The following is a 23,619-nucleotide window of genomic DNA, read 5'->3' on the forward strand; positions in this document are numbered from 1 at the left end:
CCTGCAGAGCTACTTGAATAAAGCCCCCAGCTTTGCCTCAAACCTGGACGAGGCAGCACGCTTCAGCAGCGGCTGGCAACTTCTGGTGGTTATATATACTCAGCAAGCTAATTAAAAGAATACTTTGCTATTTTAAAACCACGCTGTATATACTGAGCAAAGTCATTTCCTTTCTTGGGTTATGAATATCTGCTGAGGTTATTACGAGCCAGTTCCCTTCCTCCTGATTATGCTGGTTGCTTCTCTGCTACCCTCAACTAGACCCATAAAAATGAACCAGGTCATCTTCGCTTCTATTTATACTCGATTCCAGATTGCTGCTGTTGCAATTTTTGGATTCCAGGCGTTGCGGCGGGCTGTCAGTCAGCTGAAAAATCATGTTTTCCCTGGCATTTTGAAGAGTCCTCCATCTAGCGGCGTGTCCATCTTTTTGCACACTCTTCTAGCTGGTGGCTTTTGTAAGCTCATGGGACCTGTCGGGTCTGAAGGGCTGTTTGCAAAAGTCGGTCGCAACGGCCATCCGCAGCAAGCGGACGGTCTCGCTGCCTGTCTGCCGAGCTGTGTTTTTGCCCTGGAGCGATTATAGGGCTTTGTGCTGGCAGCGGGTGCTCGGGAGGTTGTTGGTGGTTGCTCCAAGCCGTCAGGGTGGTCTGGTCTTTGGTGTCTCCAAAGCGGGCAAGTTTGGAGCCGTGTGGCTGCTGTGCTTCCTTGCAGAGATAACTCAGGGTCCTGGGGTTCATCCCTAAAGTACCCTCGAATGCAAGATTCAGGCATGAATTATCTTCCAAGAAGCACTTGCCGCTGAGCAAATCACGTGTGTATCTGCATTTGCTTTGGACCAGGAGCCTGGAAGCTGGGGGGGGAGGTACCCAAACAAAATACAAAACCCAAATTGAGTGGGATCTGAGAGCTTTGAGTTCTCAGCTCTGGCACAGATGAGAAACTTCATGTTTCTTGTGCGTCATTCCCTGATGCTCTTGATTATTTGCAAGTGACTTGGAGATCGCTGGCTTCAAGATGCTCCGGATAGCAAAGTGCTGTTGTTTATCAAGCAAAAGTTTAATTGCACTTTTCCTTGTCTGCCATGACTTGGAATGTCAGAACTGCAATAGTTTATTTTCTTTAAAAAAAAAAAAAAAAAAGCCCAGCTTTTAAATGTGAAAGGTCTTTCCATCAAATCATCTCAGAAATAGCTCTGAAAATGAAGCAGAAGCAAAGTACAGGACAAAAAAAGAAATCCTTGGGGAAATGTTCATAGCACTGGTCTCTGACATCTTGGCTTAGCGGGGAAGCGGAGCCGGCCCGGCCTCTCCCTGTCCAACGTGCAAGAGGAAAAATTTTACAGACATCCTTTTCTTCCCATAATGTGCAGCCTTGCATTTAAAACAAAGAAAGAAAAGCATCTATAGTGGGATCTCCAGGCTGGTCTCCGTCGCTTTTTGACTGCGTTCTGCCATGCCAGCTCTGTAAATACGCTTGGCTGATGTCAGTACCGGGTATAGAGAAGAGGTGTCTTGTTTTTCCTATTTGATAGCTGAGAGGAACCTCGGTGCGGCGCTTCTTTGTGCGGTCAGGACAGATGAGCTGCGTGAGCTGCTGTGCCAAAGCACAATATATACGTTAATCTAGCGGTATTTGAAAATCTTCACGCCGCTCTTGGCGTTTGCAGAGCGATGAAAAGCACCTGGGCCAGCCAGGCTGCTTGCAAGCAGCCAGCCCGAGGGGTGCCATCTCCTTTGGAAGGGACAGACGGACACGGCTGCAACACAGGAGACCTCCCTCGACCGCGCTCGTGCAGGCGGGTGCTTCATCTCATGGCTGAGCCGAGGGGTATTTTTATATGCCTTAACCAGGGAGGTAGCTGGGAAGTCCTTGGAACGGCTGAGCCTCACCTTTCGAGAAACCCATATTTTGGTTGCCCCATGCAGGGACATCTCATAGCGTGGGAAACCGTGTTTCCCATGAAGAGCTTGGAGCCCTCCTCGAGCGTGAAACATGCTGTAGAAATGCAAAGAAGGAGTTGGTGAACTCCCAACCCTTTTGGTTGGTGGCCATAAACAGACTCTGCAGAGGCTTCCGTCGTAGATGTCTGAATGTCGGTTTTGAAGATGAATGCACAGCATGCTGCCCGTCTCCCTCGTGTCCTCTTATGCAGGATGTTTGCCGTAATGAAGCCATTTCCCTTTCTTTCTCTTGCCTTGCTGAGATGCGCCAAGTTTCACGCTTGCTTTTACCACCAGGATGGGGATTGTTGCTATAGTTCACTTGAAATACCGTGTTTACCCAGGAATAAATAAGCAGAATAAAGCATTCAGGATAAAAATACTGCCTTTGAGCTAATGGGAGCTGGTCTGGATTTCATCCATCCTCGGCAATTAAGCCGTCCCTGATAGAGGGGTGCAGGCGTGGGAAGTTGCTCGTGCCTGGCCAGGAGCTTCATCTCTCTTTTGCCCAAAATACCAAATTGCTGCTGCCCAGTCAAGGGATGCGTACAGCAAATGGTGCGCTCACAACCTCTCCTAATTTTTAGTAGTGACAATTCAGTTCCAGTCGCAGGGGAAGTCAGGGGAAAGAAGTAGTGCAAAGCTAATTTAGAAATATCCACCAGGGAATAGAGCACCCAAGCACTAAAGCAGCAGCCGAGCTTGTAACCGCACCGTGAGCTTCTGCACCTGCCCCTGCAAATTGTAAAAGAGCTGGAAATGCCCCAAATTAATGAGCAAAACCAAGCACCAGCTTTTTTTTTTTTTTTCCCTCTAGCACATGCCAGCTTGTTGGGAGAGCCGGGGTTTCGGGGCGCGCTTCCGAATCGTAGGTTGGACGGAGTCATTCAGAGCGCGGTTTAACAAGGTACTAAAAGCACATGTGTAGCTGAAAGCAGCAGCCCTCCGCTGCGGGGCTGAACGGCCCGCTGCATTTCTGGAACGGGAATGGGCCGCTTGGTGCTGTGGCTGTGCAAATAATAAATAACAGCTATAAAGTCTCTTGCTGAATCGGCTGCTTCAGCGGTAATTTAAATTAAAGGGCTAAATGAGGTTAATCCCTCAGCCAAAGCGATGCTCACGGAGTGGCCGTGCTGGCATGACTGCAGAGGTTATGGATCGGGTACCTGGGTGAGGTTTGAGAACGCGGAATGCAAAATAATTTTGTAACTATATATATATATATATATTTTTTTTTTTAATTTTCCCTTGAAAATAATCCTGTCCTTTTAATACAGTCTTTGCAGGGCTGTCTCCAAAAAGCTGTTCTGCCTCTAAAGCACTGTATGTGCTTGCTGAGCCTAGATCTGCAGTCAACAGCAGAGCTTGGCCATTACCGCTTGCCGGCTCATGTTAGTGTACGTTTTCTATAGTCCAAATCTGATTTGGTCCCAAATAGGAAGCTATAAAGAATGATTTATATTAACCCAGTGCGAGCCGAGTGGCTTTGCTGAGAGCAACATCTTTGCCCCGCCGATGCTGTGGCTCGAGATATTGCTGTGAGCTCCCGTCGGCAGAAGCGCAGAGCCGCGAAGCTCGGGCTGCAGCCCATGCTGGGCTGGAATATTGAATCCCGTATTTTCCTCAAGTGTAGTTCTGCTCTAAAAAGTGACCGTAAAAACGCCATCGTAATGGTCCCTGTTTACTGCCGCTCGGTGATTTCTAGATCAAATCTGCTCCATCGACAGGCATTAAGGGTTTGGGTTTTTTTTTTCTTTTTTCCTTCCAATTTACTCTGGAATGAGAAAGTTGAGTTTGTCATGTCCTCGGCAGTAGTGATCGTATAAAAAGGCGGTCGGATCCCTGGTGACTGTTCTGTGGCTGAAACGTGGGCCAGAAGGCAATGCTGTCACCGTCCCCCCGCTGCACTGGCTCTGCCGAGCTAAAAGGAGGAAAAATAGGAAAAAGAGTTGGCTTCCTTTAGACAGTCAACTGAGCAAGCTGGGCTGTGGTTGCTAACTCTCTTCTGGCAGTAAATTTTGCTTTAAATTTCATATACAGGATATTTTCTTTACCTTGCCATAAGAAAGGAGCTGTGTAGAGCTGCTCCTCCCTTCCACTGGCTGCAGAAGGAGCCTCAGGAGTTGGGTTTGGTTCCAGACTTTATATCAGAGGCCCAAACTTAAGTGAGAAGAAATCCACTTCAGCTCTTCTTATTTTCTCTGCAGTAAGGGGACTGTTTGTTTTGGAGCTGTCATGGGGAATAATTTAGTGCTGGCTGGAGACAGACCTGCTGGCGTCATACTACAGGTACCACTTCTTCATTTGCAGGATCTGTGAATGATGAAACGCTGGATTAGTGTAATGCATGGTTCGGGCTCGTGAAGAACACCAGGTGCTGCAGGCAGTACACCTGCTTGCGGATCTTCTATACGGAAATGCAAAGAATAGCTAAATGTGATTAAGAGCGGAAATTCCATTGCGGGGCCTGAGAGATAAACTGCCATCGCTGATATATTATTTTATATAACAGATGGGCCTGAGAAATATCTAAGGTGGCTTCAGCGCACTCTTTCAGATGATGGATGTGTTAGTAGGAAGTTATTCAGATTTTGGATGCTTTTGTTCCGAGCCTGTCTGGCGAGAAGCAAATTTAATTTTTTTTTTCCCCCATTTGTTTTCAGTTCCTGCTCTTCTAATAATATCAACTCCTTTAAGGTGTGTAGAACATGTGATGGGTTTCTAGTATGGTCTCTGTGGCGGAGGGCAGCCAGGGCGCTCCAGCGGTGTTCGGGGAGGCGGGAGCCAGAAGATTTGGTATGAATGAAATCTGAGGAGCATTTTCTGCTTGAAGGGCAGCAATTCTGAGCGCTCCAGAGTTTTGCAGGCTGTTTTAGTCTTGCTGAGTAGGCTGTCGGGGACGAGTTGGGGGAGAAGGTTGTAGGGGAGCTGAGCGGAGCCATGGGAATATAGCATGGGTCAATCAGCTAATGGCTGATTGCATTAACAGCCCTGTCGTCGTCGTTTCTTTGTGTTTTAGCATATGTCCATGTGGTGGGAAGCAGAGATGCAAAGAATGACTGGGTGAGACATGCTGGGTCCCCAGCAGACAGTCAGAGCACCTTGCGGGCTTGAATGCAGATGCAGATGTCCTCACATGCTCCCGTGGAGTAACACACTGCTGATGTCCCTATTTTACCTATCTGTAGACTGCATTTTCCCATAGGAGGTGAGGCACATCAGGGCTGCCTGTACTGACTGCTCTGGGTGCCCAACGGGAGTCCTCAAGACTGGACTCACCACCATGCAGACATCAAGAGCACGAGTAATGGGGACCAGCTTAGTTTGCTCCAGGGTGCCAGGGCCTTTCTGCACCAGAGAGCGCTGGGGCATTGCCGGGTGGTCTCCGCACTGCCGGCGGGTGCGTGAGAAAGCACACAGCGCTCACGGCTGCTCCCGAGTTTGCTCTTCCCACCGATGTAGTCCTCGCAACAGCCAAAAAGAGCATTGCTGCTAACTTTGAGCATCTCTAACTAAAGTGCTCTGAAGTGCATTATGGAAGCATCTTTCTCAATTGACTGTAGAGGGAACTTGAGAGCCTAAATGGCGGTGCTCTGAATTATGGCTTAATTACGTGCCTGATGCCAGCTAAAACCTGCCGTGCAAGTCACTCTGCACGACATGCGTGAAGCTGTGTGGGAAATAAAAGTGTCGCCCGACCACACTGTCTCAGCCGTCACAGTCCCTGACTCCCCACCGAGCCTTGTGCTGGTTGGGAATAGGGTTTGCTTTTCTCGTGCCCAAAATACTTCATTTCAGGCAGAAGTTATAAACACTCTGGGCTGCAAGGGGTAAAAGCCTTCCGGGGTTTTAAGCCTTACTGGAAACAGAGAAACAGCATTTTCAGTGTAATGGTTAGTACTTATCTTCTCTGCGTAAGGATGAGAGAGCGGTTGCTGTCTTTCCTTTGGAAACCTCCCACTGGGAGTATTTGGAGCTGTTTGTCCTTTTCGTGCAGTCGGCCCTCCTCTTCTGCGCCAGCTCTGCAGAAACGCTGGGCTTTCTAGGCGAGGAATAGCCTAAAAAACTCCAGACAGGAGGCAACATGTATAGTTAGTAGCAAATATTTCTGGTGTCCACTGGGAGGGAACTGTCATGCTGATTCTTGGTATCTCATGAGGATTGCTGGAGGGGTTGAAGGCCACGATCTGGCAATGTCAGCCACACTCACCTATGATGAGCACTGACCAGCTCATGATCGTTTCAGCATCTCTGTTTGGCCTTGGGGTGCTGCTTGATGGTTTAAAGGTGCTCGGGAGGTCTGAGATGGGCAATTAACATTTTCTGGAGAACTCATTCTGATATGTGATATCCTTCTGTAGCTGGAGGGGTTTGGGCTTCATGCTGATATCTCAAATCAAAATGTTTTGTCTACTCTCTTTGCTGAGATTGCTTAGTGCTCGCGTGATTGCTGTCACATGGACGAGTGCTGGAGGGCTCCGTGGGATCCTGTTGGATGCTCTCCTGGTATTTTTGGCAGAGCCCGTACAGCAATATTGTTTGTAATAAAGTGCACCTCATTCTCGGAGCTGCAGCTGCTTCTGGGCTGGAGACCTCGTTGCGCTGCTGCTTGGTAGGGAATTTAGCAAGGGTAATAAAGAACAATTCATTACATAATTCGAGGGGGAGAGTTTAGGAGAACAGATTGTAATTATTATCTGTATGAATCCTGGCCTTCAGGCCATGTGCTGGCACCTGTTAAAAGGCTCATCCTGCCGGGATGCTCAGAGCTCATCTGAAGGTAGCTCCTGGTGGAGGCAGCAGCGTTGCTGAGATGTTGGTCCTCCAAGGAGGAGTGCGACACACTGAGTCACCAGCCCTACCCCTCTTTCCACACCATCTGCTCTTTCCTTAGGGTGTGTTCCAGATTTTTCATGTAGTCTGGCAATATCGCTGTCCCAGCCTGACGTGTCTTGGGCCACTGACCTCGTTTCACCCTCGTACGGGCTGTTTAGCTGCAGATGGAGCAAACGCTGAGGGATATATGGAGCTGGTGAATGGTGTCACAGTTGTGCCGGGGCGTTGATTTTCATGAGCCGAGAAAACTTTTGCAAGACGGGAATATAGCCTTTTAAAGAGAGCCGAAAACTCACGGTAGATGGCGTTCTGCAGTGGGTTGCTGGAGGACCAGTGAACGATACTCTGCAACCCAAATCTTGGGAAATTCAATTTAAAAGATAGTTGCAGGTGAATTTGTGTTCATGTGGAAGATGAGCCTCTGTGGGAGCATGTAGATATTGTTCCCTGCTACTAATAAATCACAGTCTGGTGGGATGGAGCGCCTGTCACAGCATTCTGCCATCAGTTTGTTATGGGTGGAAGTAATTAATGCTTGATGGAGATCAGAGAGAGGGCAGCAGTTCCCTCAGTTTATGGGCCAATATAATTCTCAAATGTTTGGAGCCTCACCATTATAGTTTATTCATTTGCTGCCAGAATATTAGTGCTATATTTCTTTTTAAATATCCACTCAACCAGTGCTAAATTGCAATGATAGCTGTGGAGGTGATTTATGCCAGCTATAAGGACCCTCCGTAAGTACTCACCATTCAAACAAATGCTTGCACCAATATGCCGTTACAGCGAGTGGCTGATTGCACAAATATGAAGGAAATGGCAATGTCTCTTAGCGAATTAAATGCGCTACCCTTTCATGCATCTCTGTTTGTGCTGCTAGTGTTTAACTGTTCTCGAAGGGTAGAATATAGGGGTATGAATTTTCATCCACTGGCCCCATTTAATGCCATCCTGTAAATTAAATAAATTACAAATACAGCTGGTCCTGCCCAGTGGCAAGACAACTGGTTTTGAAGGCAGAGCATCGTGTATTAGGCACGCTATATATTATGTAGCAGCTTGTCTGCAATGGTAGACTATTACATTCGGCACGCTGGCTGCTCCTAGTTTATAGAAGAAATAGTATTAAAACCAGCATAAGACTATCTTAGCCTCGGGCGGAATCTTAGGCCCTCCATGAGTTCTTCTTTAAAAACAGCAAACTTGTAGAAAACCAGAGATGACATCCCTGCTCTTCCTGCACCGTTGTATGGCAACCGTGCCCAGAGGGGTGTGGGCAGGCATCGAACTGATTGCGTCGAAACATCTCTCTGTCTTGCCTTGCCGCGTTGCTTGACATGCCCCACTGGGATATTTCAATCTCAGAGGCCGAAAAGAAAACCCTAGCCTTGTAAACATGTCTCTGACGACTTTTATGGCTCTGCTTTCCACAGCTCCAGCCCCATCGCTCTTCTCTGTTACGAGATTAAACCTGACAATGTGAAGGATGGATAATATTTTGCTTGTCTAACTTACTTGTGTGCCAGGTTTCTGATAATACAAAACAAGCACAGATTTAAAGAGCAACTCATGGAGACTCTTTGAAGGGAAGAAGATACCAAAATATGCTGTCTGGATGCATTTTGCCTCCTGGTTTATGGTGATGCTTGAAAGAGCAGTGCCTTGCTTTACAGTCTCTTGAGGTGGCCAGCCAAATCATCTTTTGAATCCTGAGGTCTGCGGTTCTTCGTATTCCCCTGGTGTTTTTGTGAGTCCCAGATATGTCAACCTCCCCCATGAATGCCTGAGTGGGGAGTTTGTATTTCAAAAAGTCCCTGGCAGTCTTCTCCCATGGCTGTCTCAAAAGGGCACCCCAAAAGCTAGCTAGGCTTGCGTCTCCCCAGCCCTGCTGGTCAGCTGGCACCCTCAGGGCCTTCCTGAACATGTCACTGTCAGTCACTGAGCCCCAGCTCTAGGTCATTTTTCTAAGATCCTATTTTACAACATGGTTCTCTAGCTAGCTGAGATGTTATTACCTTGCCTCCTCTACCCATGCCCCGATGCTGTGCTCTGCTGTAGGTGCTGCGCTCACTGCGTGTGTGGGTGCCCCAAAACATCTCCCCAGAAGCAACCACTGCTGCTCAGGCAAGTTCCCTGCATGCTGGGAGCCGGCGCCAGGTGAGCACAGAGGAGCCCGAACTGCCCACGAGGACCTTTGGGACCACCATTCAGGAGGACGCTGGGCTAGAAGCATGTCCAGGTCGGCAGAGTGGCCAGGGTCCAACAAAGCGGGGGTTTCAGGCACAAATTTGCCCTTCAGCTTTGGTACCCAGTGTGCTGGGTGTCATGAGTCCCGACGTTTTTCCCGTGTGTTACATCAGGAATGGTGCTGCCCCTTGGGTTTGTGCATCCCACTCTAGGAATGGGCTGGGGCAGGTGTTGGTGTGGGATATTGCACCACCTTTGTGGCTTTGGCCTGTTGTCTGGAGCGACGTTTGTGTACCGTGGGGAGATGAAAAACAATTAGTCCTGTTGCTTTTTAATAGGCTGCTTGGCCAATTTTACCTCTTTCACCTATCGGCCTCTCCATCTATCTACCAAGTATTTGCTATCTCTTGTTGTAGTATTGGAGACACTCCACACAGAAATTTAGAGCAGTTAGAAAGTCCCTAATATAATTTTTTTGCCTTTCCAATTTTCTAAGCAAAAATCGTATCTCTGCTTGGGATAAGGTTTTGGTTTCCTTCTGCTCTTGAAATTGGGAGAGAGATGAAGTCCTTTCTGCCAGTTAGGTATGACTTGACTTCTTACCAAACTGTTACTGCTGTCTTGTTCTCCTTTGGAAAGCAATCTGCTTGGGATTTGATGCTTCAGAAACCTGTTTATTGCAGGTATCAGTTGCGATTCGCTGTTCGCAGCTATCATTCCATTTTAAATTATGTACCGCTCCCTCCTGCTAGAGTGTGAACAAATGGACCATCATGATGCATTTGTATCAAGCCAACTGGACTGTGCTGTTCCTAGCACCTCGAGTGAAATAATGATATGGCTCGATGCCGCTGCCTGCTCAGTGGGTGCCACAGAGAGAGCTGGGAGCTACAAGTTATGGGAATATATTGTGCATGCATGAGAAGCTCAGAAACAGGGTCGTCTTTCCTCCTGAACTAAATCCTTTCTTGTCACCTCGTGTAGGTTCCTGTGCAACCCCATCTCCATCCTAGTGATCTCCTCCCCAGAGCCTCTCAGTGTCTTGCTTTCAGCTATAACGCATCTTTTGGGGAAAGCCTCAAAGAGAGGATTGAGTCTATAGAGGATGGTTATTAGAGCTAACTGGAAAATGAGCCCTGTTCCCACCTGGATAAATGTTGACTAAAATGGGAAGGGGGGGGGATCTTTGAAGTTCTTCATGGAAAACATCCACTTTCTGATGACCCGTTGAAGATTAAAATACATTGGTTAGGACATTGCTTTTGGGTGTATCATATCTAGCTCAGATGCTTCATGTTCCCATTCTCCTGGGCTGGTTGGACTGCTGAACCATGTGACATTCTCCGTTATACGTCATGGTCTCCTTATAAAGAGAAAGGTCCTCAGCACCCTGGGGCCATTGGTTGCGATGGGCCATAGGAGATGGAGTTTGGCTCACAGAGAGGAGAATGGCCTGTGTAGAAACAACCATGAAATTCTACAGAGAAATCTCCAAGTGGAGATGCTTCTACTTTTGGATGCTTAGTTTCCTCTCTCTGCTTTCCCATTCCCCTGCCTCCATCCCAGAAAAAAACTGCAGAAGCAAACATTTTTGGAGGGGGGGGAAAAAAAAGATGGAAGACCAGTTTTGCAGCAAAAACAATGTTCTTACTGAAAGTGTTCCACCAGCTCTGCTAGTCTTGTGTGTCAGTGAAATTATCCGACCAACAGTCTGTGAATCCAAGTCTATGTTTAAAACAAGATTAATATGCAGGGACCAGGGGGAAGAGAGAAATTAGTATCTAGAGGAGCAGGACATTTTTATACAGCATGCCCCTCGTTCCTCAGCTCGTCCAGCAAACAGGCACCTTCTCCTTGCTAGACAGAAAGCCATGAGCATCCCTCTCCTGCAGTCAGTCCTCTGTATGAGTCCTCTTGTCGCAGCAACCCAAGGTCAGTGGCACTTTGTCCAGATCAGATTTGTCTCCTTGTTGTCCGCCACCAGCTCCACTCGTGCAGGACATCTCCAAGGTGTTGGAGAATGGTCTCAAGGTGGGTAACACCATGGTTTTCCCAAGGGTCTGTGCTGTCAAAGGGAGGTGAACTGATCCCTGTTCCCAGCGCCAAGTGGATTTTGTTGTTTTTTGGAAAGCATCTCCCTCATCTAGCTCTGGAAATTTCCTTCATTTTCCTTTCCGCTCTGTTGTCCACAGCACTGTTGGAAGCAGCTTGATGAGATACGTGTCTCTAAACCTTTGCATCCCTCAATTGTGTAGAAAATGATTGTGAAGGATGCTAATTTGCTTGCTTTTCAGTGGTTAGCACCTTAATCAAACAAATAGTGTCTTGCCTTGTCAGTGAGCTCTAGTCTGCATCTTTGTCTGGATTTCGAAAAGTAATTTACAGACTTCAATTACTTGCTTTTACCATCATTTTGCTCCATACTGAAAGCATAATTTATCAGCAGATACTCTCCTCCTGTGTATGCTGACTCTGAACAGTGAAATACCTTTTCCTCTATTATTCTAGTCAGGCTCAGCCGCATTTTGAATATCAGGCTTCTTTTGGACTATTGGTTTGACACGCAGCAGGATATACATCTATCGCTCTGAGCTTTTTAAGGTGCTGTCTTCTGCTTTGTGCATCAAGTGTGTTGAGACACCTATACTCTGCTTTCTAATTTCACGGGATACGCGTTTTTTTCCTTTAGGCGCTAAAGCAGGGATTGTTGTGTCATTCAAATACCATTTCACAAGTTTAAAAACATGTTCGCCTTTGCACTTAAACATGGATTTTCAGATGAGCTGTCAAAAGTAACTAGTGATCCATCAGAGAGGAAAATTGGGAAATTTTATAGGTTATTCTCAAGGTAGACGTTTCTATTTTTTTTTTCCTGGTTTGTGCTGAACCCTATTTGTATTTCAAGTTAAAAGATTAATAACAACAAAAAGTGCTGCTTTCCCCTAAAACAAATGCACTGAGGTTAAATCACTCTGTTTTGCCTTGCGTTTGCTGTCTCAGTTGTACCATGGCAGTTGATAAATACTGGTGTTTCCCTTTCCAAACAGCTATATTCTTTCATCCTAATAATTTGATAGTGGTCCAAATCCTTCCGAATCCATGTCATATTATCACAGAACCAAAACGAGCCAGGTAGGAGGAGAGAGAATCCACTGAATCCTGTTTTTTTGTTTCATGTATTTGTGATTCCTTTCTGCCTGGGAACAGGGCTAAGCCTCGCGGAAGATTGCCTGAAGGCATCCCCAGACGCCACTCGAGCGTTGATGCTGCTCTGTCATCCGCAGCTTAGCGCTGCCTTCCCAAAAGGTCCCTGTTAGCAACCTTGTCCTGCAGGGAAAGGCTCTCATTTCTCCATCCTCGCCTTATTCTCTTTGGTTTTCACTTCTCTGTGGTTTCTCACTTAGCCCTGGTGGTGCTTTCATAGAGAGAGATGCTGGATGTGAGCAGTGAGAGCAGGCAGCGTGCGGCTGTCTCGCGTTCCCTGCGGATGCATCTACATGAACATTTTAGTTGGATCAGGAGTGTGCTTTTGAAGTGAATCTCCCAGTTGGCTCCACTTAACGTGCTTTGGTTTGCTTTGAGGAGCAGGCTTGGAGCACGTGGGCTGGATTCCTTGGTGATGAAACTTAGCCGGAAGATGTGCTCCAGCCCAACTATGCACCCAGTCCGTGGCAGCAGGCTAGAGCTGGTCCAAAGGAATAAAAAGCCCTGAGATGTGTCTAGTGTCAGGTCCTCATCACCAGCTGTTTTGCTCTATGGGTCTTCTCCTGGTGCATGCTGTTTGCTAATATAGGCATTCCCTGTGTTATCCCTTGTTTGGTCTCTTGAGCCGGACTCTTTCCTGCTGCTTTTGCATGCTGGTTCTTTGCCGAGCCACTAAGCCTTGCGGTGACCCTACCTGAAAATTTCCATACTGTTTGTTAGCTCTTGACACTTCAGCAGGTTCCTCATTAGGACAAGAGTTTATGTTCTCTACCATATCATGATCGTGGTTCTGGTGCAGTATTTGGCTGTACAAAGGCACAAGTGTTACCGCCTGATTTGCAAGGGTGGATGCACACCAAGAGCCTTAGTGAGGATTGGTGCTTGATGATGGCCCTGAAGAGCAGCAGAAAATAGCTGGGCTTCCTGAAAAAGTCTCCTTGTAGAGTCCTTGGAGAGATGTAGATGATGCCCCCAAGCACCTGGATTTAAGCTGTGTTTCAGATTGTCCCCTGGGCTGACCATTGCCCAGGAACAGATGTGGGATTGGGAGGCAGTTGCATTTCATCCATACGTAATTTGACACATGCTGGACTGTGGGTAGCTGTGGAGGTTTCTCATCTTCTCACGCTGTCCAAGAGAAACATCTGCCAAGGCCACGCGTGGGCAGGGCAGGCTCTTGGCAGTTGCCAGCAGCCTTCCATGGATCTTGGTGGTTGCTTGCGGAGAGTGGAGCGGAGGGGATGGAGGAAGGTCTCTTCCTTTTCATTTCACTATGTGGTTTATTTTTCTGGGATGGAAGGTCCCAGAAATGCTGTTTAAGTGGGCCCCAGGCCCCTGTCGGTTTACATCTTGTTTGATGGACAAACATACCCTTAACTGGAGGTTTTATACTCTGAAATTTTACAGCTGCAAAGCTGCAGTATAAAAAGCCCTATAAAATTGCCTGGATTTATTTGGCTAAAGACTGGTCTGGGTGCATCAGCAACTTATTCAGCATTTAGAGTGTGTTGTTGCTTTAGTTATAAGCTTGCTTGTTTTCCCATGATTTTCACTAATGCAGATTTTCTTCTTGCTGTATTTTAAACTACCCTAATTAGAAAATTTTTACTTCTGCCTTCAAAGCGTATCTGGCTAAACCTCTCTGTGGGCACTGGCTGCTAACACAGGCTTACTGTTGTTCAGATTATCTTTCCAGCTTGAATGGTTTAATAGGTCAGTCGAGTATTAAAAAGGGACTTTCATTTGGATAAAATCTTTTTAAAAGGCCATATTTTTTTTCCTGCAAGCGCTTCGTATTCTCTGCGTCCCTTTTGCTCCGATTGGAGCTTTTAACTTGAATATGATTTTATGTGCTGGCATAGTTTTTCCACCTGCTTTCCTGATGCTGTGATTATAAGGCATGTGTCAATATTTGACGGGAATAAATTGCCGATGATTCCAGCTTTCGGTTGGCTTTATGAATCATCGTGGGGTCATATGAGCTCAGCAAGCACATTAGCTCATACGAGAAGTTAGATGGGGCTGCGGCCAGCGTGCAGCTTGTTGTTGGGCTCTCTTTGCTCTGAATATTCATTGCCGGTGATGGCAGACTGCTTGCTGGTTGGCAAACCGGACCTTGCAAAACTGTGAGACGGTGGAGCGAGCAGAAGACGTCTTGCGCTCCCCATTTCACACCGACGCTTGTCGGTAGTCATAAAGTTGGGGCATTTCTACGTGACTTGGAGCCTAAACCTGCAGCCGGCCAAATTCCCGTCGACACGGTGTTGGCAAGTCTCAGCGTTTTAAGCCTGCTGGAGTTAGTGAGCTGTTTCAGAGCCCTGACTGCTGACCCGTGTGATCCTCTGAGCATTTCAGCTTTCTTTTTTTAGCCTCTATTACTCTGGGAAAAAGATCTTAAAAATTTGTACATGTGATGGTCTGAGTGCAAGGCGTAGGAGAGAGCTGTTTTTTTAGTCTGGGGGTTTTTGAGATGCTCTTGCGATTTGGGGAAAGGCCAAATGCAGGACTTGTCAATGCTTGAGACCATCAATCCCCCCAAGATCAAAGATGTCACATCTCTGCCACCCCACCAAGAGTCCGCCCACTTTGAAACCCATGCAAGCCCTGTTTTGCAGAGCTGTCATTGCCCTGACAGCTTCCATCTAGGCTTTTTCCAGAGTTTCTTTCAGTAGAGGGATCAAAACAAGACTGAAGAAAGAGCAAAGTGATTGAGGAAGTCTTTCCTCGTTTACTGGAGCATTTTTAAATCTTATTTATTCTCCAGGGGAGTGGTAGCATGAGGAACGAAGGGGATATTGCATTTTGGTGTTGGGGGGAGCACAGGCATCATTCATGTTGCTCCCTTTGGATGGAAAGTAGTAGGCATGAGCAATGCCTGCAGGTTGTGATGCTCAGCGCCGTCAGAATGACTCCGTAGTGGGTATCCGGTTGGACAGTGCCTTGGTGTTAAGGAAGCTCTTTCCTTTCTGGATCTGCTCATCTTCCAGAGCTTTTATACTACTTAAGGGGCTTATTTCTGACTCATAAGGGGGCTTGCAAGGGATGTCAGAAAGCGGCACGGAGAGGCACGGATTTCCCTGCCAGCAGGACGCGGGGCAGCTGGCAGCGTGATTTGTCTTGGCATAAGTGTGGGCTTTGGTGTGGGCGGTTGCATTTTTCCAGGACTAGGGAGAAATATTCCCCCTCTAACCCTGCAGGCAGGAGCGCACAGCGATGCTGGACCAAGGCGCCTGGCACAAAACCGGGGAATTTCATTAGGTTTCAGCACAAGCTCACGCACTTGCACGTACGTGTGTTTCTCGGAGAGCTAACACGATGTGAATCAGGTGAACCGCTGCTGAAGACATTTGTTCGCTGCTCTAAAACAGCTTTCCCTTCCTCCCTCACATCCCTTATTTTCTATAAGGAGACCATAATACGCTAAATTATTAAACTGGGTTAGATTTGTCTTTCAACATGCCCTTCGAGCTGCAGCCCATGGCAGTTTTTCAGCACTCTGCCCACATCCGAGTGGGAAGACGTGTGTGTAATCTGGCACTTTTTCTTTTCTCTCCTCTCAGGTGTTTACAAAATATGGGAAATGCTACATGTTTAACTCAGGAGAAGAAGGACGGCCTCTTCTTACCACAGTTAAGGGTGGGACAGGCAATGGACTGGAAATCATGCTAGACATACAACAGGACGAATATTTGCCAATATGGGGAGAAACAGGTAAGACCTTCTCTTTCCTCCTGCAAACGTGCATGTACCATTGTTTTGGAAAGATGGTATGGGCCCTTCTCCCCTTCCCATCCTCCTCATCCCCGGCTTTGCCTTCCAGCCCCTGTCTAAATCTCATAGTTCTTGAAAGCTGCAAGAGGAACCCAATCGGTAGAGAAACAAGTTGCTTTTCCAAATTAATTGAACTCCTCCAGCTCAAGGGTTGGAGTTGGACAATTAGCTGGAAGCTCTCCCTTCCGCTTGGTTGCTCCCCAGCTGGTTCGTGCATCCATCATCCACCCTGGTGCCCTGCCTTGGGGTCGGTGCTCCTTTTTGGGATGGCTGAAGTGTTTCTGCACCCGGCAGTTGGCCCTGCTCCACCCCAGGAGCCTCATGTCCCAGCCCAGCCCAGCGTGACTTGGATCTGCTCCTCAGTGTGTGCACCTGACGGGATTTTTTCCGGATGAGGTTATCTGTGTTTATTTTTAGATGTTGGGAAAGGTAGAAGAGCAAAATATCGCTCAGGGGTTTGCGCTCCGTTTGCCCCCTGCGCGAATTAGCCCATTCGAGCACCGTTCAAACTTCTGTTCAGCAGCAAAGAGGACAGTTGGTTGCGTTCGTTCGAAATTAAAATTTATTTGTGTGCTTTTCGATTGTTATTATTTAAACACATTCCCACAGACCCATTAGTCATTTAAAATTGCATGGGCTTTTATAGCAAAAATCATTGCCTTATAGTTTTTAGCTAATACACAAAAGCAGTCTGATGTGGCCCGGCTGAGGGGGAGGAGATGGTGATTTTAGTTAATTGTTTTTGGCTTGTCGCATTTGTTTAATGCCTCATCCTTTCAAAGGCAAAACAGTCACTCGCACAAAAGAGAGTGGGAAGATGAAGTGCAACTTCCAACCTGATGTTTTATCATTTACTGCTTTGGGGGAGCCCCTGGATGCAGGAAAAAGCCTCATTAACCACCCCGGGATGAGTGGTTTTGGATCCCTGCAAGGTTTCCAGTGGGGTGACAGCCCCTGTGTCATGAGTTGTGCTGTTCTTGCAGTAGGGTTGCTTTTCCTAGCTGACTTCTTCAGGTGCTTTAGGAGGAGCCCATCCAGAAATGTGTTGTGCAGTTTGTACGTGCCTCTCTTCATCTTTCTGAAGACGTCTTTTCTGAAGCATGCAGAAGCTTTCTGATGTTCTGGAAACTGGGCTGATATTGTGTGGGCAGGATCAAGATAGCAAACGAGGTCCCTACCTGACCATGAAATTCGGTAGGAGTCAAGGGAAAGCTCTAAGTTGGACTCTTGGTTTGGTTAAGGATTGTGGAGGGAGCTCCTGGACTCATTGCGAGTGAATTTGGCTTGTGTTTACAGCTCCAAATAGAACTGGAAGCTCTTTGAAGCTCTTAAAACATGAATCTTTGCTTGTCAGCAAGAGACTTTTTCGTCCTCTGCACTTGTACTGCACCTTGTACAAGCTGTCTTCAATGTTTTTGGGGCCCTCTGGACACTATTGGAATAAAAATATTAACCGTAGTGGTTAATAGTTGTTGTTCCCATGGAAACACTTAACTTAGCTCTGCACAGGTAAGTGAAGGAGTTGATGATTTCCAAATATTTGCATAATAATGTAAATGTGTTTGGAATTAAGTCTCCTCAGCTGCTACCACTGGGACCGTACAAAAGGTTTGGCTCCAAGGCTTTGAGTACGCGCAGCTCTTAGGAGTGAGCTTCACCCCTGCTATGGAGAGGGATGGGAGCAGACACGGCACGAGCTTTTGCATTGCAGGGCCAAGGCGACGTGCAGGGACAGGCAGTGGGATGGCCCAACCATGGGGGCACCTCCAGGATGGAAAGATTTTGGGGTTCCTCCCCAGGGTTTGGGGCCGTCCCTGCTAGGATAGGCATCATGGGAGCACTGAGATAAGGTTTTTCCTTAACAAATTGGTCTGTGCTTGACTGAAAAGCTCCTGGCTTCAGAGGAGCTTTAATTTTTTTTCTGTTAATATCTCCGTTATAACCTAAACCGTCCCATTTTCTCCTTGTGTTTAACCCTTCGGATATTTTTGCAGGCTGATTTTCTTGCTCCATCTCCCCCATGGCCATCCTGCAAGACAGCAGTTGGTCTCTTAGTCTCCCCTCATTAGCCAGTCTCTCCAGCCCCATAATCACTTTTTCAGTTTTTCCTTGGCCTTTTTCCATTTTTTCTTGATGGGACACCTGGAATGAAATATAGGGAGGCAGATGTGCACTGTACAGAGACTGCTTCACCCTTGCCCTCTTAGATGATGACTTCTGCAGGGTTGAACTTCCCTTCTGCCTTTTTTCTCCAGCTTCCATCTTCTCAGACATCCCTCGGACGTGCCTGCTCAAATCATTTCTTTTGCCAGCCGATCGTGCCGCGTTAACCCATGTCCCCCTGGAGCAGCCAGCAGCTCTCCACACCGCCCTGGCAAGCTGCAGACTCAGCCGTGGCATTTGCTCCACGCCATCCCCCCCGTCCCACCGACCAACCTTCATCACTGCTAGGTCTTCACATGGAAAATAAGGAGTCTCCTTGAGCTGACACTCTTGTTATCCTGGTTTTAGGTTATACCTCATCTTGTTTTCTTCCTGCAGTGCTGGGCTTTCTGCTTTTCCTTCTCTGTCCCATCACTTCCAGCCCTTGCATTTCTCTGGCCCGTCATGGTGGCGGTGACTTGTGCTTACTGCAAGGAGGTTTCCCATAGGAAACAGCAACCCAAGAGCCCTTCAGGCCCCGGTTTGCTGCCCCACCATCCAAGCAGTGGCTGACCAAGCGAACTCCAGCTGGGGCGGCACACGTGGCCTTTCCCTCTGCCCTTGGTGCAGCTCAAGGGCCACCAAGGCCAATGTCCTCCCTCCTTCTCTTCCCAGATGCTGAAACAGATGGGACCATCAATGCTCTTTAGATAGTCCCCTCCCATCCCCCCACACTGGGAAGCCAAGCGATTTGGCCAAAGTCCTACTGTTTAGCCTCACAGAGGCTTTGCTTTCGGCTCCAGATTTAGAGGTGCCATCAAAGCGCGGTCTCCTCCGCAGCCCCTTGTGCAACTAGCTGGCACTCGGACTCCAAAGCTTCATTCTGCTGCTGGCTCCGTGCCTCGGGATCTCCGCTTTCTGTTTTAAACTCCTCTTTGCAATTCAAATAGGCAAGGCAAAGAAGGGAAGTATTGGTTCATATCTTAGGATGGGGCTGCTCAGGGAGCCGATGCTGCTGTGTCACACTGGCGTGCGCTTTGTAATACAAAAAGTGATTTAATTGTTAGGGACTCGGCAAACAAAATGAAGTGTATTATCATTCTAAAAAGACCTTTACTGAGCATCCATTAATACCTCGGAAACCTGAAATACCATGTCTAACAAGTTGCTTGTATTAGGAAAATACACCTTTTGCTTGGCTGTATGCATATGCAAGCCCATTATTTGAACGTATTAAATTTATGTGCAGTCTAATTTTGGAAGAGCGAGCATACACAGACTGCTTCCGTCTTGAATTTCCAGTGCAAAGAAAGGGTATTTTGACTGTGTGCAAATGTCACAGTATGAGGCAGCGTTGCCGTCTTTGGACGTGCAAAAATATTGTGTCAGGGCTGTCAAAATCATGAGGTGCATTTAAAAAGAAAAAAACACAGTAAAAAGAAAAAGAACTGGTGTTCTTTGTCGTCTAAGTTTTTCACCTCTAGAATCTGTATTTTCTAGCGTTTTGCATTAACCACGAGGGTACTAGAAATGGAAAAACAAAGGGAAAATAATCTGCGACTCTCAAGTATTCACATCGCCCCTGTGGTTTGCAGAGAGCCTTAAATATTCCAAGATTCATGATATCCCCGCGGAAATCATGATGCAATCAAAAAAGTTAGCAGTCCCACGTGAAAGTAGAAATGCAAGACTGAAGATTTTATCCAGGGGGGAAACTCTTTGCAGTAACCAAGGGGCAAACTACAATCTCTGAGCAACATAGGTGGAAGTCACAGCTGGTCGTACATACGGCACAGAGTCCCCCAAATTACACGGTTTCCCAGCGTTGTCTTACAAGATGAGAAGACGGGATGCGGAGGGTGTTTGTTTTATTGCGCTTTGTAGTGAAACCGGCAGAAATGCAATCACATATAGTAAAAGAATCTAATTTATAGCAGTGACTATTTGATTGGAAAGGGAATCCACTTCTGGTTAATCTTCCTGAAGTGGCCCAAGGTGTTATATATTGACCTAATACACTGACGTGGTAAATCGGAAATCGCTCAGGCCACAGTGTTGTAAATAAGAAATACAATCAAAGCATTCTGCATTTGTGTTTCAGGAATTGTTTGATAAAGATGAATGTTTCATACCAATTAATCGAATAACATGCTGAATAAAAAAAAGAAAAGGGATGAGAAATACACTATAAAATTGCACTAAAAAGAAGCATGAAATCTCTAAAGCTTGAGGCTTCAATCCACTTAGGAGACTATCACATAGTATTTTGAGCTGCTACTATTTAACTTGATAAAAAGCAAGGGCTGTGAGCAAGACTTCTGATCTAGGTCACAGGGAGAAAAGATCTAATGCCCATTTCCCTGCGTGTCAGACCCATCCAAGGCCGTGATGCATTTTTTGCTTCCCAGTAGGGTCTCTTAATGACGTTATGGACCTTGGGTGTTTAGTTTCCAACTCCTGAAATCAGATGATTGCCACAGCCTTCCAAAAGCACCGCAGGGCAAAACCTGAGGGGCAGATCGGTGTGACCTCCCACAGGTGGCTAGAGGAAGACTCTTTCCTGAGGGTTATGTTTCATGAAATGGAAGACAGAAAGCCTCTGGTGCATGGAGAGGAGGGGGGCTGACGATTTTGGGGACCAACCTCTGTGGTGACTGCCGCGTGAGCCCCCGGCTTTGGAGACTCACCATCTAAACAGTGTTGGTGAGGTGAGCTGTGGCATGTCTACGCCAGAGGCGCAGATGATTTCAGTGGCATCACGTTTCTGCGCTGCTGCTTTTCTTCTTAATTAAAGCCACCTTAATTGAGCTGATCTCTTTTCCCTTCCAAATTGAATTCAGATTAATTGAATTAGTGTGGCTTTAATACTGAATCATGGCCTTCACGCAGGCGCTGATGCTTTAGAAGTTCTTTCTGACTCATTTCTGCCGCTCGCCGTTCTGAGAAGGGCTGTTCCGGTCCTACGTGCGTCTCTGAAGAAGGGAAAAGATCAAGGTGGTGCTGTCCCTGCTGCAACAAGCAGCGATTCCCAGCCAGCTCTGACTGCTGGCTGCATTTCCGTGGGGACGAGCTCATGGTGGGACGCTTGCAAGGAGGGTCCTACGGGTCTGCAGAGCCCTGCGACAACGCAGGCATGAGCCTCGCTCCTTAGCGGCATGCACACCTTTGGCTAGCTTGTATTTTAGAGAAGAATATGTCGTGAGCGCTGGTGGCTTTTTTCTGGTGAAGAGTGGGAGAAGGTTAGCAGGGTTGTGCTGAGTGATCTTCTGCCTGCTCTGGCTTTTACGGTCTGGACCTGGGAAAGTTTCCTAACGGGAAGCATCTCCAGCTCCTGCCAGATGTTGGTGGTGCATCTCCAGCACCTGCCAGAAGTTTGGGGTGCTCCAGGCATCAGTACAAGGGATTCATGGCACGGCTATCCCCATACACTCCTTGCAACCAAGAGCACGGCGAGGCTCCTGGCTCCAACCTGGGCTGCCTTCCTCACTGCTCCTAAGCCCTGATAACTTTGGGGATCCCGCGGCTGACCTTCTGCGGAGAGGCCGCGGAGGGGGCCAGGGTAACCCTGGGCAGGGGTGTGTGGCTGGCGGCCACTGCTGCCAGCCCTGAAAATTCATTTCGTCCAAATTTACTCATCCTGGCATAAACCCGGAGCGTTTCCATGGTTTCTTTCATTTCCCTGCCCCCTAGGATTTTGTGCCAGGCAAAACAGATTTGAGCAGCATCTCGGTGCTGCAGAGAGGTATCCGTGGAGCGCTGTTACTGCTTCACTGCAACACCTTTTTGCAAAGTTTTTTAAAAGGGTAAGTTGGTGATTCAGCTTAGAGTTCGGCCATGCCCTCTTTTTCCATGGACTCCCGAACAGGAGAACTTGTTCTCCCACCGTGCAGCCTCTGTGCGTGGTGTGTTAACAAGCGCCAGCTCCTCTGGAGCGCTCGGTTTGCCAGCTGCGGAGTGGCACAAAGCAGTCACTGTAATTTACTTCCGCATATTAATATAATTAGCGGCTGCTCTTCATAAATTCAGGCAACCTCGCCTACAAGAGATGCGAATTCAAGCATGTGGTGGCCACCAGGGACAGAGGTGGGTTGTCTTCTCCCAGCTCATGGCTGCAAACCTGCAGGGCCCCCGTCGCGGCTGGCGGGACTACTTTGGATTTCCACCGTGGAAAACGTGTTCAGGCTTTGAACCGCCAGGTATTTTGAGTTTGGAGGGACACGCAGAAGGAAATGGCAACAGTTGGTGCATCTGTTTAGTGCACGCCATGCGGAGGGGAATAACCTTATCCAATGTCAAGCCCATCTGTAAATAGGAAATAGGTAGGAAATGTCCTGGGGGCAGAAGCAGTGATCAGCAGCAGCAGATATGAAAAGGGATTTTCATTGACGGCAGCTCTGCTGGGGTCCGGATAGCCGGTCTACCGTGGGCATGGTATAAAAGCACAAAGGGTGAAGAGGGAAGTGTTATTCACTTCTCATTACAGCCGAATTAGAAAATACTGATAAATATTGCCAAGCAGCAGGTTTGCAACCAGCGATGCAAATTTTATTGTGCACCTCTGACGTGAGGCGTTTTGGAAGCCAGAAATACTAAATGACTTTAAAAAGCAATTAGCGAAATGAATGGAAGGAGCAGTAATGAAGATCCTGTTAAGGATCTGTACATGACTTGCAGCCCAAGAAACCCCTGAACAGCAGATTGCCCAAAGCTCGCAGGGTGTTCGTGTTTCTCCTGCATCCTGACCTGCGTGCAAACAGGGCTGGCGGGGACAGTCCTGCGGTTGCACGGGGGGTACCCAGGGCACGTATGGAGGCAGAAGATGACCCTGCGATGCTTAAGCGCTTCCTAAAAGTCCGGCTGGTTAGTGCTGACTGCAGAGCCTCGCCGAGCTTTTGCAATCTCCTTTCCGTTACGGGGATGTTGCAAGCGGTTGTCTCCTCCGTACAGCCGTGGCTGCCTTAGGGCATCCTTTCTGCGGGTGAAACTTTGTGTTTGCCTTGGAAGAGCTGGTTCTCAATTTGATTTGGTTATCAATTTAATTTGACTATCAAAAAAAGAAAGGAAAGGTGCATATGAGAGTAACTTGCCTTTTCCCAGCACTTTTCAGCCCAAAGCATTTTCACTAGTTGATTAACAAACCACGTATGTGCGTGTAGCACTTCAGCACGGGCAGATGACACGTTGCTCCCTCTGGAAGGAGGAAAGACAAAAAGGTGTTTAAAATTCACAGTACAAACACGCAATGGCTTAGGATGTGGAGGGAACGATATTGAATTCATCCAGGAACTGCTGGAAGGATTTAGGGAGCCGGAGTGTAACAACCTTGCCTGGAATTGAGCCAGGACGCTTGGGTTAACGCCCTCCGTTATCCCCAAAAAAGTATCCCGGGATCTCGCATGAGCCCAGCCAGTCAGAACTGATTTTCTGCCTCATCCAAAACGCTTTCCCTTAGCAGCACGGCTTTCGCTAGCTCCGTGCGGGCCGGGAGGTGCAAGGATAACTTCTACATCGGCCGTGGCAGTTATTTGCTTTGCAG

At 47.6% G+C, this 23,619-nt stretch overlaps 1 protein-coding gene across 2 annotated transcripts in view; it reads left to right on the top strand.

The window, feature by feature from the left end:
* The window catches only part of ASIC2 (acid sensing ion channel subunit 2), a 513,526-nt gene that overhangs the window by 446,263 nt on the left and 43,644 nt on the right, over positions 1–23,619 (top strand). For both annotated transcript variants that reach the window (XM_067312141.1, XM_067312140.1), the window contains exon 2: positions 15,731–15,881. In XM_067312141.1, the coding sequence (XP_067168242.1) occupies positions 15,731–15,881 (151 nt within the window). The remainder of the gene's footprint in view (positions 1–15,730; positions 15,882–23,619) is intronic.

The sequence above is a fragment of the Apteryx mantelli genome, chromosome 28 (genome assembly GCF_036417845.1).
Source record: "Apteryx mantelli isolate bAptMan1 chromosome 28, bAptMan1.hap1, whole genome shotgun sequence".
NCBI classification, from domain to species: domain Eukaryota; kingdom Metazoa; phylum Chordata; class Aves; order Apterygiformes; family Apterygidae; genus Apteryx; species Apteryx mantelli.